This window comes from Perna viridis, chromosome 10, assembly GCF_037379345.1.
Source record: "Perna viridis isolate PV_CMFRI_1.1 ecotype Kerala chromosome 10, ASM3737934v1, whole genome shotgun sequence".
Classification (NCBI taxonomy): Eukaryota; Metazoa; Mollusca; class Bivalvia; order Mytilida; family Mytilidae; genus Perna; species Perna viridis.
The window spans coordinates 17,283,453-17,300,490 of record NC_142454.1 but is presented as its reverse complement, the minus strand read 5'-3'; the positions used below and the strand labels follow the sequence as shown (position 1 = coordinate 17,300,490).

The following is a 17,038-nucleotide window of genomic DNA, read 5'->3' as shown; positions in this document are numbered from 1 at the left end:
CAATTATAGACTCAATCGACAAAATACCTCCATTGCACCTGGAAAGACATTCCAGGCTTGCATACATGGAATTTGCCTTTTCCAAATAAAGGCAGAAACTGTATCACAGCCTTTAAGCGTGGAAAAGGTAGGACTCTTGCCTCCAGTCAGAGAGTTTTAGTGATTGGCTATACCAATAGCTAAAGTCGTGAAGACACCTTTCCTCAAAAGTGAAGGCCAGACCACATCATTTTCCAAATATTTTTGAATCACAGCATCATCTAATACAGTACAAATTTTAGAACAAGATCATACGATATGCAAATACCATGTTCAAATAACAAATCAATAAAATTACACTTTCTTGTCTTTGTAAAAAGAAGGAGTCCAACATAGATCGCAAAAGGAAGCTCACAATCAGTAGAATATTTTTTCGACAATTGCCTTCATTAGCTGCTTTTTTATGAAAGTTACACAGTAATAATTGAGAAATGGCCAGATCAGAATCAATAACTCAATTTTCAATTTGAGCTAGAAGAGAGTTCAGAAACGGTTTCATTCAGTCATGGATACTTCGTCAAAAGTGCTACTGACACGTATCTTGTGTTGACTCATATCCTCTGGCGCGATCTCTGCTGCCTTTCCAGATACATAGCATTGGTATAATCGCTAGAAGTGAGCATCGACTGACCAACATCCTTCTCGAACACAAATATTACCTCCCTCCCTTTGTGGTAAGCTTTATATCTGTTTTTCAGGTGAGTTCAGTTGACATCTACTGAGGATGGGGAAAATCACGCAACATTTTCTCGTACAATGACCAAGGATCAGCAAGTTTAAAGACAACATCACCAGGATTTGCCCTTTGAGATTCATCTACATGGTAATAAGTTCTGCAAATAACAGTTCGTTAGTGAGTTCCTCACTTTTCTTGTCAGAAATTTTTTCGTTTAATTAACACCTTCCTTTCGCGATTGTATAAGACGTTAGCATTTAGGTGGTAATTTAACTCCTGTGCAATGACATTTTGCAAAAAAAAAGATTTTGATCTTGCAAGACGAAAGCACAACGATTAAGTCCCTCTTGTACTAGCATTATGATGTATCCCTTCCACACATGCGCATGGAGTGTTCATATCACAACTCATACGTTATGCCAGAGCTTGCCGAGACTACGTAGACTTTTTGTATTGCGCTAGAACTCTGACAAATAGGCTTCTGGAAAAGGGTTATGTTGCTACAAGATTGAAATCATCACTACAGAAGTTTTATGGTTGTCATCATAAACTCGTGGATCGTTACGGTGTATCCATCTGTGCCATGAAAACTGATTTGTTCAACATGTCATAGTTTTCCTTTCCTCTTTAGTCTACCCTGGACTTGACTTTTTATGAGCAACTCGGCGGGTGTTTCTAGAAAAGCAGAGGACGCTTAACCTACCGGTGCACCTGGTCCATGCTCCCAGTTTTTAGTGGAGTCTGAATTGCTCATTTGCTTTTGTTACTTTGTATGTATGATTTTAGTTACTTTATGTTTCAGTTGCGTATGTCTCTTTTCCATGTCTGGTCTTTGTCCCTGGATTACATTCTTTTGATTACCACTATAATCTTGGTTACTCTTTGAACACAAGAATCTTTTTGCAACATCCTCTTTCTCAACTGAGCTTCTTTTTCTGATTAATTTAGATGTTTCACCTTGATCTTCAGTTTTAACAGATCTTCGTTTCATGGTACTTTCTCATTTTGTGTTATTGAAAAATAGCCTGCAAGAATGATGGTAATTTGCAGAGTTATATACTATCTAAAATTATTTCGATACCCTGGTCATCATCTATTCGACTTATATCTAAGGGTACTGGCATCTCATTCAATCTTTTGAACTCAAGGATATTTTTGCCAGGAGAGTATATCCCGCTTTGACTTTACAGCCCTCAATTTAGTCTAGTGAAATGGTCGCATTGGTGACTTAACGTTTTTGCGACTGAAAACAATATCAAAGTCGCCAATTGGCGACTTGAAATAATATTGACTGGCGACCGAAAAATCCAGAAAAAAATCATGTCCGAGCCGGTATTTTTCATATGTTACTCAATTATCACCAGTACGTTTGAAAGTAACGAGATTTTGAAAACGATTTCAAGCGTGTCATCGATGGTTTCTAATTCCCTGTAATGGCGGAGAAAGTAAAACAAACACTTTTGACAAGTTTTTTAACGAACAAGGACACCAGACAACATGAAAAACTAAAACCAAATATACACTAAAAATTAAAAAAGTCAATGACCCAGACAAAATGAAAATACATGGTATTACTTGAACTTGTGATAACATTTTTTCTGGCGACCTACTTTTTTTGGCTGGCAACCTAAAATTTGTGTTGGCCACTAAAATTTCAAGGTTGGTGGCCAAAAGACCACCTAGTTTCAAAAGGTACTTTTGAGGGCTGCTTTATCTGGTAGATCAGTAGGGGATATCAATGTCTAACAAAAGAAACATTTCTCCTCAGGAGATGTTGACAATCGAATCTTTTTCGACATGTCAAAAAATGAAAAATCTTAAAACTTGAACAATTATAAGAAACTGCAATAATATATAATTGTGTTTGAGACTACCTGTCCTAAACTTTTCAAATTAGATTAAATGTTATGAATCATAGAAACAAGCTGAGACTTTAAAAAAGCCGAGGGATTATCCTTTAACCACCTTTAATTCTTGGATACACTATATTGTACGAGATTCAACTAGGTTCGATGGTGTTGTTCCTACGCCTAACCCAATCATTCATTTTACACCATATAACTCCCATGCGATCTCTACGCCATCCAAAGGACATATGCCCAGACCTTATTTGTTCGATTTTGCCGCATTGGCACACTTCGTTGATCCGGACATGACACCTTAATCTGAATTGGGGCGAATCAAGATACATTTTTGAGAATTTTCACGGCTAAAAGTAGAACCAGTATGTGCCCTGGTAGTGTATGCAACTAATTTGTATATGACCTAATAATAAAAATGAATACAAGGCATGTTTTATTCAAATTACACAAATGAAAAATTATAAAACAGAGTAAAGTCAGATTCAGAAAAAATGTCTAAAACCGTTATTTTTTTTTTTAATCAAAGCCTGCTAAAAATATCTATTTTACTGATATTAAAGGGTAAATCATTTCACAGTATTATGTGACAGTTTTACTAATTTGATATCATATATAAGATGAAATTACAAAATTCAAAACAATAATGGGGAAAATTTGAAAATCTGAAAATTTCCATTTTTCCAATATTTCGGCTTTGATAAAAGACAAATACTTATTGTCATATCTTAGACACTCATTTTATGCATGTACATGGTTTAAAGTCAATGTGATCTCAAGTGAGCAAAACAGAGCGAGTAGATAGAAATTTTAATTGACCCATCCTGAAATTGGTTTGCACATTTTTAACTTTTCAAGCAAAATTAGCGGAAGCGCAAACCAAAACAACATCAAGCGACTATATTTAGATATCCTAAATATATCTGTATCATTACAATACCAAAAATCATTTGAATAATGACATTATCCAAATTTAACTTGACCTTTTGACCTTTCTTGAGGAAATGGAAGACTGGTTTTAACTGCCATTTTTTAAAAGTTAGCGGCCATCTTTAAAAATGCAAAATCAAGGTGGCTCATGCTTTTATTGAAACAAGTATATAATAAGGTATAACTCTGCAAAATTTGGTGCTTGTATCATAATTTTAAATATTTTGGTGAAATTCTGAGGTTATCCACTCCACTATCTTGGATGCATCATCATGTTTCCATAAAAAAAATAAAATTTAAAAGCGTTTCTTTAGCAATTGGAAGAAGATAACATGTGGCTAAAATAAGGAATTTTTAAAAATTGGCAAATTTCCAAATTTTAAAACCTATTTATAGAGTTTTGATCACTGATTATAACAATCTGCCTGTTGTTTTATAAAAGGCTAATTATACTTTATTTAGCAAAATTAGTTCATTCACTATGTCTTTAAAACATTCTAAATAATTGATGTCTTAATTTTTCATGTTTTTTACCTGAAAATTGTCATTTTCCTAGTAAATTCTCAGAAAACAAAATGGCGGCCATATCTCGGCCATCTTGGATTTTATGGAAAAAATATTTGTAAGTTTTTCGTTTCACATGGGGTCCTACCCAATGCAATATAAATTATTAGTAATTGCTGAAATCACTTTTTGACACTTTTGCCTGGTTTAAGTTCAAGTGTGAATAAAAGTTTCTTTCCTTCATATTTATGTAGGAAATACTGGATAAATGTAAATATATTGACCGATCAAGTGCAAAATATCAATCTTTTGTCTTTCAAAATTCTACTGCCATTAATGTCTAAAAAACGTTTTTTTCACACATTTTGACCTTCAAAATTCAATGCACATAATACATAACTGTATATTATACACACCAAACTACAGTATTACATACAATATACAAGATTATAAGAATGTGATTCACATTTAAACAGCTAGAACAAATTGTGAGGGGAGACTTTTTTTTAATATAATCTGGTAACAAGAAAGAGTAAAAGCCAACACTAATGTGGCAAACAATCATACCTTTTTGATGTATTGGTTAATTCAACACCAACCACAAGAATTTTTTCATGGATCCTCTTCCATACAGCCCTGAATTTGATTGAAGATGTTTCCTCATCATGTAACACAGTGGTTAATTCATTATCATCATTACCAATGAGACTCACAAGCATTGGATTCTGAAATCACCAACAATATAATACGGCATTAGATTGATAAAAGCATACATGTAGTTCCGTTTCACAATATACATGTATATCTAAATAAAATATTTAGAGCAAACTGTCAAAAAATGACATAATTTCAAAAAGACAAATCTTTTTAAACCCATAAGTTGGATTATCCCCCTTGTATATCAAAATCAGCTGAGACTTTCAAAACTCCAAAAATTAGATTATGCAAAAAAGTGATTGCAATTAATGGTCTAATAAATCACTATACTGACCAACAGAACAGAAACAACCATTTCATGCATGGGTTACAATATTATATACAGGAAAATTTTCATAGAATAACCCATAATAGTGAAAACTAGCCAGGTTTTCTCATCAAAGTTTCATGGACAATGTGCAAGGGTATTTGATTTATGTATTCATAGTATCTGAGTTGTATTCAAAAACAAAAAATCGCCCATTTACCGTTATGCATAAATAAAGTCCCATAACTTTAAATAGAAAAATAAGATGGACTGACGGACAATGGTACTCCACAATATGTCTCGACAAAAAGTCAGAACTATTAAAAAACACAGAACTAGACTGGTAACAAGGAAATGAGTATCAGCCAATGTAGTCAAACATGAATTTCTGTAATTCCAGGATAAATGTACAAAGTTATTTGACCATTATTAGAGTCAGAGTTATGTATTTAAAATACCTTAGAAAATCACCTAAGCCATTCAGAGCATTAAAAAATTATAACTTTTTTTTCTATCTCAAAAGCATCTTTGTTTATAACTATGTTCTCTTGCTTCTATATCTGGCATATTTTTCATGAATACCATAAAAAAAATGTTAAATTTAAATATAACATCTAAAACAATTACCCATTACATGGTAAATTACACATAACATACTTGAACACAATCAACAGAAGTTCCTTGGTTTAACTTGGCAGATTTTGACCATAGTTCTGCTATGTGTTGTTTTCTATGATGAACATCTGAGGTTAACTCATTTAATGATACTACTTCATTCTGAAATTTAAAAAAAACATAGAGAACCACAAAGTCATATTTTTTCTGTATGTTAAACAGTCTTTGGTTGTGGAAATTTGTAAAAAGTATACTTCTAGTGTAAAATCGCCAGGGGAAAATGAGATTCTATATAGCAGATTACATGGTTACGGGATTAAAGTACTTTGGCGTGATCGCAACCCACCCCCTTTAAATCTGGCTATTGTGGAAAAAATATTACACTATTAACACTTTTCTCTTATTTCTTAAATAGCTGGGATCACTACCCCAAACATAAGTATAATACCAACCTCCCTTTAATGGTCAAGTTTCAAACAGATCCACTGACTTATAGAACATATACTAATTGTGTAATTTATATTCAGTTTCTTGATTTCTATTGTCACAAGGGACTCCGACCTTTTCGAACTGATTTTTATGTATGTTTAATTGTGTAATATTTTTCCACAGTGGTCAGATTTTGAAGGGGGGGGGGGGTTGTGATGAAGCCAAGGTACTTAAACCTGGCCCATTTTTGCGCCTGTCCCAAATCAGAAATTTCTAGCCTCTGTATGTCTTGTTTTGTTTCCACCTTTAGTTTAATTTTATATTACTTGAGTATAAAGGGGTAACTCTTTTGCTGAACCTGTGTGTAATGATGTTTAGGGGCCAGCTGCAGCCTGCTCTTTGGTATGAGGGATTCCTTGTTGTTCATTGAAGTCGTGGCCTTGGCCTAACATTTTCATCCCAATGGGGTTTTTGTCTCTTTGAAATATACACCTTACCTCTCGTTATGTTAAGTTATTGCATGAAAACAGATTCTCTACAGAAAATGAACACTGTGATATACTATTATAACAAAGCAAAATGTTTTGCAGTCATATCAAATCTGCACAAACAATATCAGATTAAAATACCGGTACGTTGTTGTTAGACTTAATTTTGCATTCATCAGAAAAGCAAAGTTTGACCTTAATGCATTGCTGAATAGTAATTTCTTAGATTTGTCATTTTGAAAACTTTAATTTTCTTCTTTGGCAAAAAAAAAACTGTGACTTTTTAATAAAAAAAAAGAGAACATATCAGAGGGAATGGACAATAAATACAAACCATTGCATCTTAAAAGTTTCACTATGGTAAGTAAGATTTTGAAATTTGTTAAAATTGGAATAATTGTAATCTTAATCATTTCCATATATTATACCCTCAATCTTGATTGTAAAGCTGTGACTGCTGCTGTAGTGTTAGTTCTATCAGATTCACTTTCTCTTTGAACATTTCCACTGGTAGTGTCTGTGTGTACGATATCTACATCAGTCAATATGAACCCAGACTTGCCATCAAAGCCCTCAGTCAATACCAGCAGTTGATGACCTCCATTATTTACAAAATCATCACACAGAACCTCCTTGATTCCAGACCAAGAATGAACTACCTGAATTTGAAATACTCTTCATAAATAATGCTTTATTAAAAGAAAGGGATATCATGAAATTAACCATAGAACTTAAACTAGTATTTGTAAGTATTCTCATTAAATGACCCCAAATAATGAAATCTACTAGTTGGAAAAAGTTTTTTTCTCATTGAAAAAACACATTACTGTGAAAGTATTATTGTTCGTCATGTACCAATTTTCGTGGTTTTTATGGGTATGCCAAACCATGAAATATGGTTTTCAACGATGAGTATACTGAAAACTTCAAAACCAAGAATTCAAGAATCCACAAACTTATGTTTTTGCCTAATCCACGAAAACTGGTGTCCACGAATTAAAGTACTTCCACAGTATTCTATATCAATTAGAAAGATGACATAAAAAGATTAAATTCCATATACATGTAGTAGGTATGATTTTATGGTGAACCTGAAAATTTTCATGTAAAAGATCTTGATAAAATTGTTTATACAAAAGCTGAGGACGCTTACCTTACTGGGGCACTGGGTCCAAGCTCCAACTTTTTAGTTGAGTTGCTCATTTACTTTTGTTTCTTTGTATGTATTATTTTGGTTATTTTATGTTCTTTGTTGTGTGTGTCTGTTTTCTGTGTCCAGTCTTTGGCCCTGAAGGGAATTCTTTTCATTTACGTTAGAATCTTGGTACCCTTGATTACTCAAATTCAATAATAGACAAATTTCACATTCCCCATACAGTGAATCTGGTGAATGCGGATTTAAGGTTTTATACCAAAGAAAGGATATCAGATTTAAAGGCTGCACTAAGCGTAATAGCAGTTTGGGAAACCATTTTTTTCCCAATTTGCCATTCTGGCTAGTGGAATATTGATCTTGCTAGCCAAATAGAAATTCATCTAGCCAAATTCATTTGTTTTTAAATTTATCAAAAACTTTTCCATTTTCGAACATTACCTCCCATTGAAGTTTTTCATGTACTTTACAGTAACAGGATAAGTACTTCATTTCTGAACTCATACTTTAAAAATAAAATTATATTTCAACAGATTCATCATGAAACAAGAAAATGTTTATCATTTGCTTCTTGTTCAATTTTATTTCCACAATAAACAACTAATATGTAAGGTAACATATCTCAAATTACCAAGATAATTTCGTTTGAATACATACAATGTACAACAGATCGTAAACAATGCTTACAAGTCAATAAAATTGTGCATATCATGCCAAAATTCACTTGACATATTCAAGCTAAACGTCTTAAAATGTAGGGAACATATTTTTAATGTATGATGTTAAGGGATGTTTTACATTTTAAATAACCTGTTGGCTGGTTAACTTTCCTTGGAACTCGCCAATCAAATGACGGTCGCCAAATTGAAAAGTATAAGCTAATGAGAACTCGCCAAATTACACATCTACTCATATTTGGCGAGCTGGCGAGTGGTGGTTTCCCATATTGTAATAGCTATGTGGAAATATACCTCCAAACATAAAAATATCTGAACTGATTCTATAATATATTTATCTATTTAGAATTGTTTTGCAGTAATCAAATCAAGTTTCTGTTCCCTTGGCTCCAATTGCAATGTCACCCGATCTTACGCCTATTAAACAAAGTGAGACCTCAATATAATAAATGAAATAAATGACTTGAGTTTTTCACTGAAGAACTTTTCTGCAACAGAAGTGAAAGGGATGTCAGCAAGAATAGAGCTAAAAGCACTGAAGTGTAGTAGTTATATTTTTTTTAATACTTAATATTTGAATTTTAATGTCAATATAGTGATCATTGTGTTCTATTGTTATTCTAAACAATTACTGTGAACTAAACACATAAACAAATGACAACAATTTACTCTAATGCAAGCTTTCTTAAGCTCTGAAATTTTTATTACACACCTCTCTCTTTTCGATGCTAAATATTCTGACCTCACCCTCACTGAATATGCCAAGATATTTTTGCTGAACTGGGATACATTGGAAATAGAATATATGAACATCTAACACCAAATGTGAATTTGTTTGCACAGCAAATACAAGTTGCCCATCAATAAAATTCAAAATATATCCTTCCTCTGTCACTGCTAATACTGAACTTTCAATATTCAAGTTGTCACATTTTATTGAAATGTTTACATCTTCGAAAATTAATCCACTAATATTTGTATATAAAGGGGAAACTATTGTGCCAACATCACACTCCTTTACAGTATAGGTTCCAAACATCTGCTGAGAAGGAACAAGAACATAAAAAAATAAACTGATAGTGTCTTCGTTTGTTTTATGCTTTCCTACAACAGCATAATATCCCATGTGTTGCTTTACTTCTATCAATTTTGCCTCCTGTAAGTTTCCAGCTACGGTGAATATTGATAAACGACACTGATTATGTGATGAAGAGGTTCCTATGTAAAGAGATTCATCCTCAATCCATACAATAGTGGGTCCATCAACAAGCTTGAATACTAGTAATTTTTTGGTCAGCTGAAGTTTTCGCAAAGGTGTAAATTGTGATCTCTTAGGAGAAAATGCAATAATGTAGTAATCTATTGTTTTTCCATTTATATTTTCTATTAGTAAAGCTGAGATTTTAATGTCAGTGAGAGTTTCTTCACACGAACAAAAAGTGATGCATTTTGACTGTGCCTGTGGAGTTGGACACTGAAAATCGAAGCTTTCACAAATTAAAAAAGTGCAGCTATTAAAGTCGTACTCATTTCTGGTTAATGATATTTTTGGCTTGTATTTACTTGTGATATTTTGAGAAATATGCAGAAGTTTTCCGTTAGAACTGTTGTAAGCTTCCATGCTGGTTAAAAGTGAAAGTGAAAATAGATTTCCCGCGAAAATAAATCCGAGAACCGCGGGTCTCACTAATTAGCGACAAGAAGCGTCTAGAAATAGCGACAAGAAGCAGTAAAATATCGTCCAGAATTTTTCTTTTTTTTTATTTAGGGTGAAATGAAAATGAATGTAAAGATATTTTGATAAAGTAACAAGAGAAACTTATTAGTATTTTTAAAGAAGAATTTTTTTTTAAATGTTTTAGCGAAATTAAACTAGATAATAGATTGAATGAAATAATTGTCTATAGTTTCTAGGTGATCTTCTCCGATAAAATAAGAGATAAATAAAATTTATTAATTTGCAAGAAAAAAATATTTCCAGGTTTATTACTGATCAATGGTGAAATAGTTATAATATAGAAAAATGATAAGAAATTGTTTGTTTTGAATTAACAAATGAATAGATAAAATACATGTAATTTTTAGCATCATGCACAAGGCACAGGCATGCGGAAAAGAAGTTCACATTGTTTTTCTTTTTTCTTTTGGCCTTATATTTTGTAGATTCATATTCACTTTAACCATATTTACATAAACTTTTTAGACATCCTGCACAAGGCACGAGCAACAGTTTTATTAGATTCTATAAGCCCCTGTTCTCCAAATTAATCTGACAGTATTTGCTTGGAATCTTTTTCTCTCACACCAACCTTGTTTCTGAGAAGTCTTGATGCATTCTCACTCGACAACCTCGTCCATAGAGTCAAATCTGAATCTTGAAAGCTTGACTTATGTAATTGCTTTCACTTAAAGCCTTTTTCTTCATCTTAACCAATTACATGTACAACGTTATTGACACAGAAGAGTTTCAGATATTGTCGTATTAAGCATCGAGGCAATGCGTGGAAAAAAACCTTGATAGGTGTGAAATGCACCATCCCAATGCAAATAAATTAGGCCCATAATTATTGGGCTTGTGCTTTTTTCCTTCCGTTTTAGTTTGTGCTCTTGAAATACCATAAGAGTGACGAAGCAAGCGTCAATATCAAATGTCGTGTAAATACCAATGATAGAATACCTATAGGCATTTGCAAATGGTTTTAACTGGAAATCAGTAAAGCTTATTACATTTAGTGGCTTGCCAGAGGTCTGTACCATCTCTTTTAGGAAGGGATGTTTGTAGAGTTCAGATTGATGACACTTTGCATATCGTCATCTACATTTTGTCTATTAGGATTGCCATTCTTGTTCGTATTATATATATGGTTTTCAATACAGTTTCGATCTCAATTTGAACTTTTTGTTTGCTATTTGGTGAAAGTACGAAAGTACCCTTGATTTGTCACTTTGGCATTCCTGTGTCTATTCAAATCAATAGGATGTTTGCCAATGTATTCGGCTACTTCTTCAGTAGGTGTGTCAAGCGAATAGCCTGGCATTTTCTCAAACCAAAGGATTCTCTTCTTGTAAGTATTGTCCCTCTTAAGGAAAGTAGTATAGCATCGCTTTAAACCCCAATACAGAGAATGGGGTCATAATTTTCAACCCCTCCCCAAAGCATAATAGAGTTTATAAATGATGACCACAAGAACAACCCCTGCAAAAATGATGCGATCTTTATAAAGAAATATTATGATATCAAACTCAAATAAATGATCTGGGGGTTTTAATCTTTACATGTTATGAGTACTAAAGATTTCATTGCCTCACAGCATTGAACCATGAGTCATTCCGGCACACCTGGTCATCCTTCACTCCTTTAAAAAGTCTTTTGGATGTAAATGACCTTACTGCAGCTAAAATCCAAAGATTTCCAAGGAAAACAGGGTCATTGAGTACGAACAGATTTCCGACCTACTGACATCAAAAGTGAGTAATTCCCCCAAAATATCTGTGTGACCATTAAAAACAAACCGCTCTTTTGAAGGTCATAGAGTAATGACTGACTACGACCTACTTATAAATGTTCTTTGGGAAAGTAGGTCATTGAATTTATGACATAAAACATTGAGTCATTTCGAAACACCAGTGTCAATATCCTTAAAGACAATCAACCATTTTTGTACGTCATTCATCTACTCGTGAAAGTCATCCTTTGAAAAGCCTGTATACATAAAAGAGGCAAGAAATTAAAACACAGATGTAGAGCTCCAAAGATATAACATTGGATGAGGTAATTCATTCTTTTTCAAACATGTTGTTGTGCATTTTGAAACAAGTCATTTCAGTCTTTTCATGATACACATGGTTAATGATACAGCGATATTAACTATGAGTTGGAAAAATTGTGATTTTAAATTTTTTTTGCACAAGGTTGATAGTAACCATAAAAAACCATGTTCTTTACAAAAAGAGAGAAATTTCTTGTTTAAAACTCTGATGAAGTAATTCATGAAACACTTCAATAATTTATTATTTAATACATACACACATATATTAATAACAAATATTTCAAACACACACACACACACACTTATACTCTCAATCAAAACATCTTTTTTTAACTAAAACTTTTCAAGTTTCAAGTTTCTTCTGGTTTTTTATATTGTCTTTTACTATAGCAAGATTCTTCCTCTCCTCTTCTATTATGTATTCCATTCGCATTTCCAAAATTTCCAACTTCTTTATCTGGAATCTCGAATCCCCCACCCTGCTAGACTTATATTGTCTACGTGTTGAAATGTAAATTTTAAAAAAAATGAACTAATGTGCTATGGAAAGAGATAACTATTGAATTCTGATACTTCTATTCGGTACTCAGAACAATGTACACATAAAATAACTCAATGTAATACATGAAATACAGTGACGTGAAATCAGACAACAAAATGAAACAAAAAGAAAAATCAAAACTTACATTTTACACTCATTTTCTTTATTTCTGCATTAAAAAAAAACTGACAAAATATGACAAATTTGACTTATTGCATACGATAAATGAAGAAATTAAAATTCAAGTGTTAATTAATATGATTAATACTCGAACCGTTGTAAATATGACACATCGTTTGCTAAAATCGTTTGACAGTTACAAATTGATTTGTAAAATTATTAAAAAAAAACTTGATTTAAAACATTATTTCACGATATAATTCATCCTCCCAAGTCAGGGTTTTGAGTCCACCTTCACTTCCTCAAACCCCTGACATCACTCATTGATATTTAGTGGGTATCATCCAGCGCCATCTAGTGAGTTACTTAAATTTAACCCATATTCAAAATCCAATCAAATCACATTTAATAGAAACTCTTCGATATAATTTACAAAGTGGCTACACATAACGTCATTTTTTTTCAGTAAAGAATCTAAACAGAATCAACAGTAATCATTTTGCTCATATTGCATCATTTGTGACATCAAACATGTTACAGTTACTATATCAGATTGTCCATTACCTCGTATTATTATTGTTTACCTTTCCACAGACTTTTTATGTTAAATCGATTTTCATTGGTGCTTCTCACATGGAAAAGCAACCAATCGGAATTGGCTGGCCGATACCCACTAAATATGAATGAGTGATGTCAGGGTTTTGAGGGAGCGAGAGTGGACTCAAAACCCTGACTTGGGAGGGTGGATATAATTATTACTCATGCGCATAGGAAGCGGTACAGTTGCTGCTGTTCCAGTCATATCAATAATTTCAAAAATCAGTACCAATATTTTACGTTTTGTATAAAATATAGTATTTTTCTGAAAATTTACTGTTAAGCCGTACCAATAAAAAAAATCCTTCCTACCCCAGTGTTATCAATAATGAATTGGTAACGTGCAGATGTAAAACTACACTTACGTTGTTTCCTCTTCAGAATCATTACTATTCAGTTTTTCAAACATCCGTTTGATCCCTCTACAATCAAAATTGATTTAATAAGATAACAATCAATGCCTGTGAATTGAGAAGGAGAGGTAGACTTAAGAGAAATACATTGAAAAGATAGAAGAAATAGGTATTTTTTCTTAATGAAGATCCTCTAAAAAGTGAAGCACATGCTTTTTTTCATATAGTGATACAGATATTCATCTGGACAATCAAACATACATTGTAATGTTCAACTTCTTAACTGCTTTGAATTTGCTCATCTAATCAATAAAGAATTGTTCATGTATGTACACTTTTAAAAACATCATGATAAAAAATGTAGATTGAATCAATTCTGATTTGTTTTATCAATTAGACAATTGATTAATGTTGCATTGTAAAATCATCAGATCAAGTAAAATCATAATATAACTAGCGCATTATGTCTGCCATTTACACCACTAGGTCCAGGAACAGGACTCAGTCTCACAAACGTCTGATAAACTGAACTGCAATATAGATATTATTATCCTATATATGTCTTAATGCTTCTGATTGCTACACATCTAAATGAAACGTCGGTTTTCATGATCGGTACCCCTCACCCTAATAAAATTCAGACAATGATGATTGAACGAAAACAATACCTCTTTGAAGTGTTACCATCCTCAGATTCAACATTCCATTCAAATCCTTTCATAAGTTCAGCTGTCTGTGAACTGAAACAAGTGTAAAACAAAATAAAATCAAATCAAATCAAAAAGGAAGACAGATAAAAAAAAGTCAGATATAATTTTTTTTTAATAAATCTACGGGGACTTATTAAGTTTTTTCTTGCACAAATACCCCCCCTCCCCCTTTTGAAAATTTCTGGCTACGGGCATGGTGATGGAGACACAGTCACCCCCTCTACATCTAATGTAGTCGTACCCCACTCGACTACAGTAGCCACGCATCCAAGAAGGACACTCCTTGGCAATAGCAGCAATGGAAACTATGGAGAAGACAAGAGCAATTTTCAAGATCGTCGCCACAATTTTGTTTTCCAAGGGTAAATGTAAAGATGGGAAATGAGGCAAACATTTCAGATTATGTTTTAAAAAATCAAAAGTGATGAAACTGGACTGTGTTGCACATTATGTATTAAAATATGTATCCAATTTTGCTTTTTTTAATCTTGTAAAAACTTTTGGTAACCATAGTATTTTCTCAGGTAATGCAATGTTCGATGACATTTTCATCGAATATGAGACCATTGATCCATATTACTTATCAGTGACAAATAAAATCTTTCAATTGAAAAAACCCAAACAGGTCACTGACACAAATGTTAAACGTGACATTGTCTTGGGGCATGACCTTCACGGCCAGGGTCCGCTCAAGGCCCCCCATCTGGGATATTTGGTGCAAAATCCTGCAATCTAGCCATTTCCATTAGCCATAGTTTTGTATTCGAGAAAGTCCTGTTTTTTAAACCAATTTTTTAAAGAAAGACATAATTTTCTATTTCCTTTACATCTGTATATTTTTAAACAGCAGTTAGATGCAGTAGTATTACAGCATATCTTAAGTAACATTAAAATAAGTGTCTTGGTATATTAAACAATGTGTATTAATTTAGGGTGTCAAATCTTGTTGAACATCTTAAATTTTTTGTACCCGCTGACCTTACAACAGAGGTGATAGGAAGTTAGGTATGACAGTATTCCCTTCACATCTTTATGATTAAATGTAAGCAAGATTTTCAAAATACGGTCTTAAAATTGATGAATTAAATGTTTTCCCAAAATTTTGTTTTCCTGGAATGCAGGCGACCAGAAATTGTAACGTAATGTATAAAAGAAAAACAATGCCGGACGAAATCTGCACCGGGGATAAATTTAGGTTACAGACCACCAATTCAACCAATAAGCATTTGGAACGTACGCAAAAATAGTCCTACGCAGAAATTACCCCTGTTCCTCATAGTGCTGTGAAAAAAGTTCTCATCTTATTTAAAAAATTTAAACAGTTTCTGCAAAGAAAAACATTTCTGTACATTTTATGGGTGCATTTTGCTTCTTGTGATGTGAAGCCTAATCTCCATAATGATTTCTAAATATACCCCTATCTTGTGAAAACACTGGGATTTCCCATGCTATTTATTTATAGACACTTCACTTCCGGTGACCAGTACTGCACTGCAAGTCTGCTAACCCCACATGCCATTCTGAGGATTGTGAGCTGACATATGTAGAATCATGCTGATGTATAGTCCTCTGCAGGTTAAAGTTAAGGTAAAGTCCAGAGAAGCAATTGAATATTGTGAAATTAGCATAGAAGCCTATGGGAAGTGGAATTAGTGGTTTCTAGCCTAAAGCCGCATTAGTAAATCATTTTACCGACATGACCGAGCTTAGTTAACACATCATTTGTCGTTTGACATGAATTACAATAAAAACACGGGCAGTAAGTAACAGTTCAAGCACTTACGGATCAACTCAATTAAACCTTTACTTTAATAGTGTCGTGGAGTCCGAGTGACTACACAACAATAATCATCAAATATACGAAGTAAATGTAATAACTCACCCAAATAATCCGTCTTCTGGTGAATCCTGACAACAGAACAAAAATAAGCACACACGATGATCAGAATATATACCGGAAACTGACGTCAGTTAAAGTTGTGTACTCGTTCCACTGGAAGTAACTAAGTATTAAGAGCTACGCACCACACTCGACCCTTCCTTGAAAAGGCCTGGTCACTGCCGAAAGCCAAAGTCAATAAATGGCGACGGCAATCTGCAAAAGTCACGTGACACATGACGCCAGAATGCGATATTTTTCACCGCCAAAACATGCACTGAAAAATCGACTCGTTAGAGCTTCATCGATTACATCGGCAAAATTAACCGATATGCTGCACATCCTTGTTCATTTTATCATTAAGATACAGCAATAAAAGGGCCAAAATATCTCACAGAAGAGATTCTGTTAGCTTTTTCCAGACCAACCCCTTGAAGCCGGGCCCTTGTCAAAAATTCGCCGCCTAGCGAAATAAAAATAAAGATATCTCAATTTCTAGATTTTGAAACACTTAGATATTTCACACAATGAAGGACCGATATATTTCTGAGCTGCAGTGAATGTTTTTACTTGCGAAGTGGTGTTAAATGCAATTCTGTCAATTTATTTAAAATTTCGTTCTTGACAGGGGAGGCAACTGTGTTCGGAAGTGTCAGTAAAATTCGGAGATAACAAGTACTTGTTGCATTTTGACGCCTCACCTCATTATATTACACAAAAAACATATACTATAA

General features: G+C 33.3%; 1 protein-coding gene across 1 annotated transcript in view; it reads right to left on the bottom strand.

The window, feature by feature from the left end:
• Window positions 1-16,431, bottom strand: part of LOC148604765 (uncharacterized) — a 28,062-nt gene extending 11,631 nt beyond the window's left edge. Inside the window, exons 1-6 of the mRNA XM_088547676.1 lie at window positions 16,308-16,431; window positions 14,384-14,455; window positions 9,047-13,784; window positions 6,933-7,163; window positions 5,630-5,749; window positions 4,576-4,733 (exon numbers count right to left, since the gene is read on the bottom strand). Coding sequence (XP_088403802.1) covers window positions 4,576-4,733; window positions 5,630-5,749; window positions 6,933-7,163; window positions 9,047-9,955 — 1,418 coding nt within the window. The 5' untranslated portion in view covers window positions 9,956-13,784; window positions 14,384-14,455; window positions 16,308-16,431. The remainder of the gene's footprint in view (window positions 1-4,575; window positions 4,734-5,629; window positions 5,750-6,932; window positions 7,164-9,046; window positions 13,785-14,383; window positions 14,456-16,307) is intronic.
• Between the last annotated feature and the right edge of the window lie 607 nt (window positions 16,432-17,038).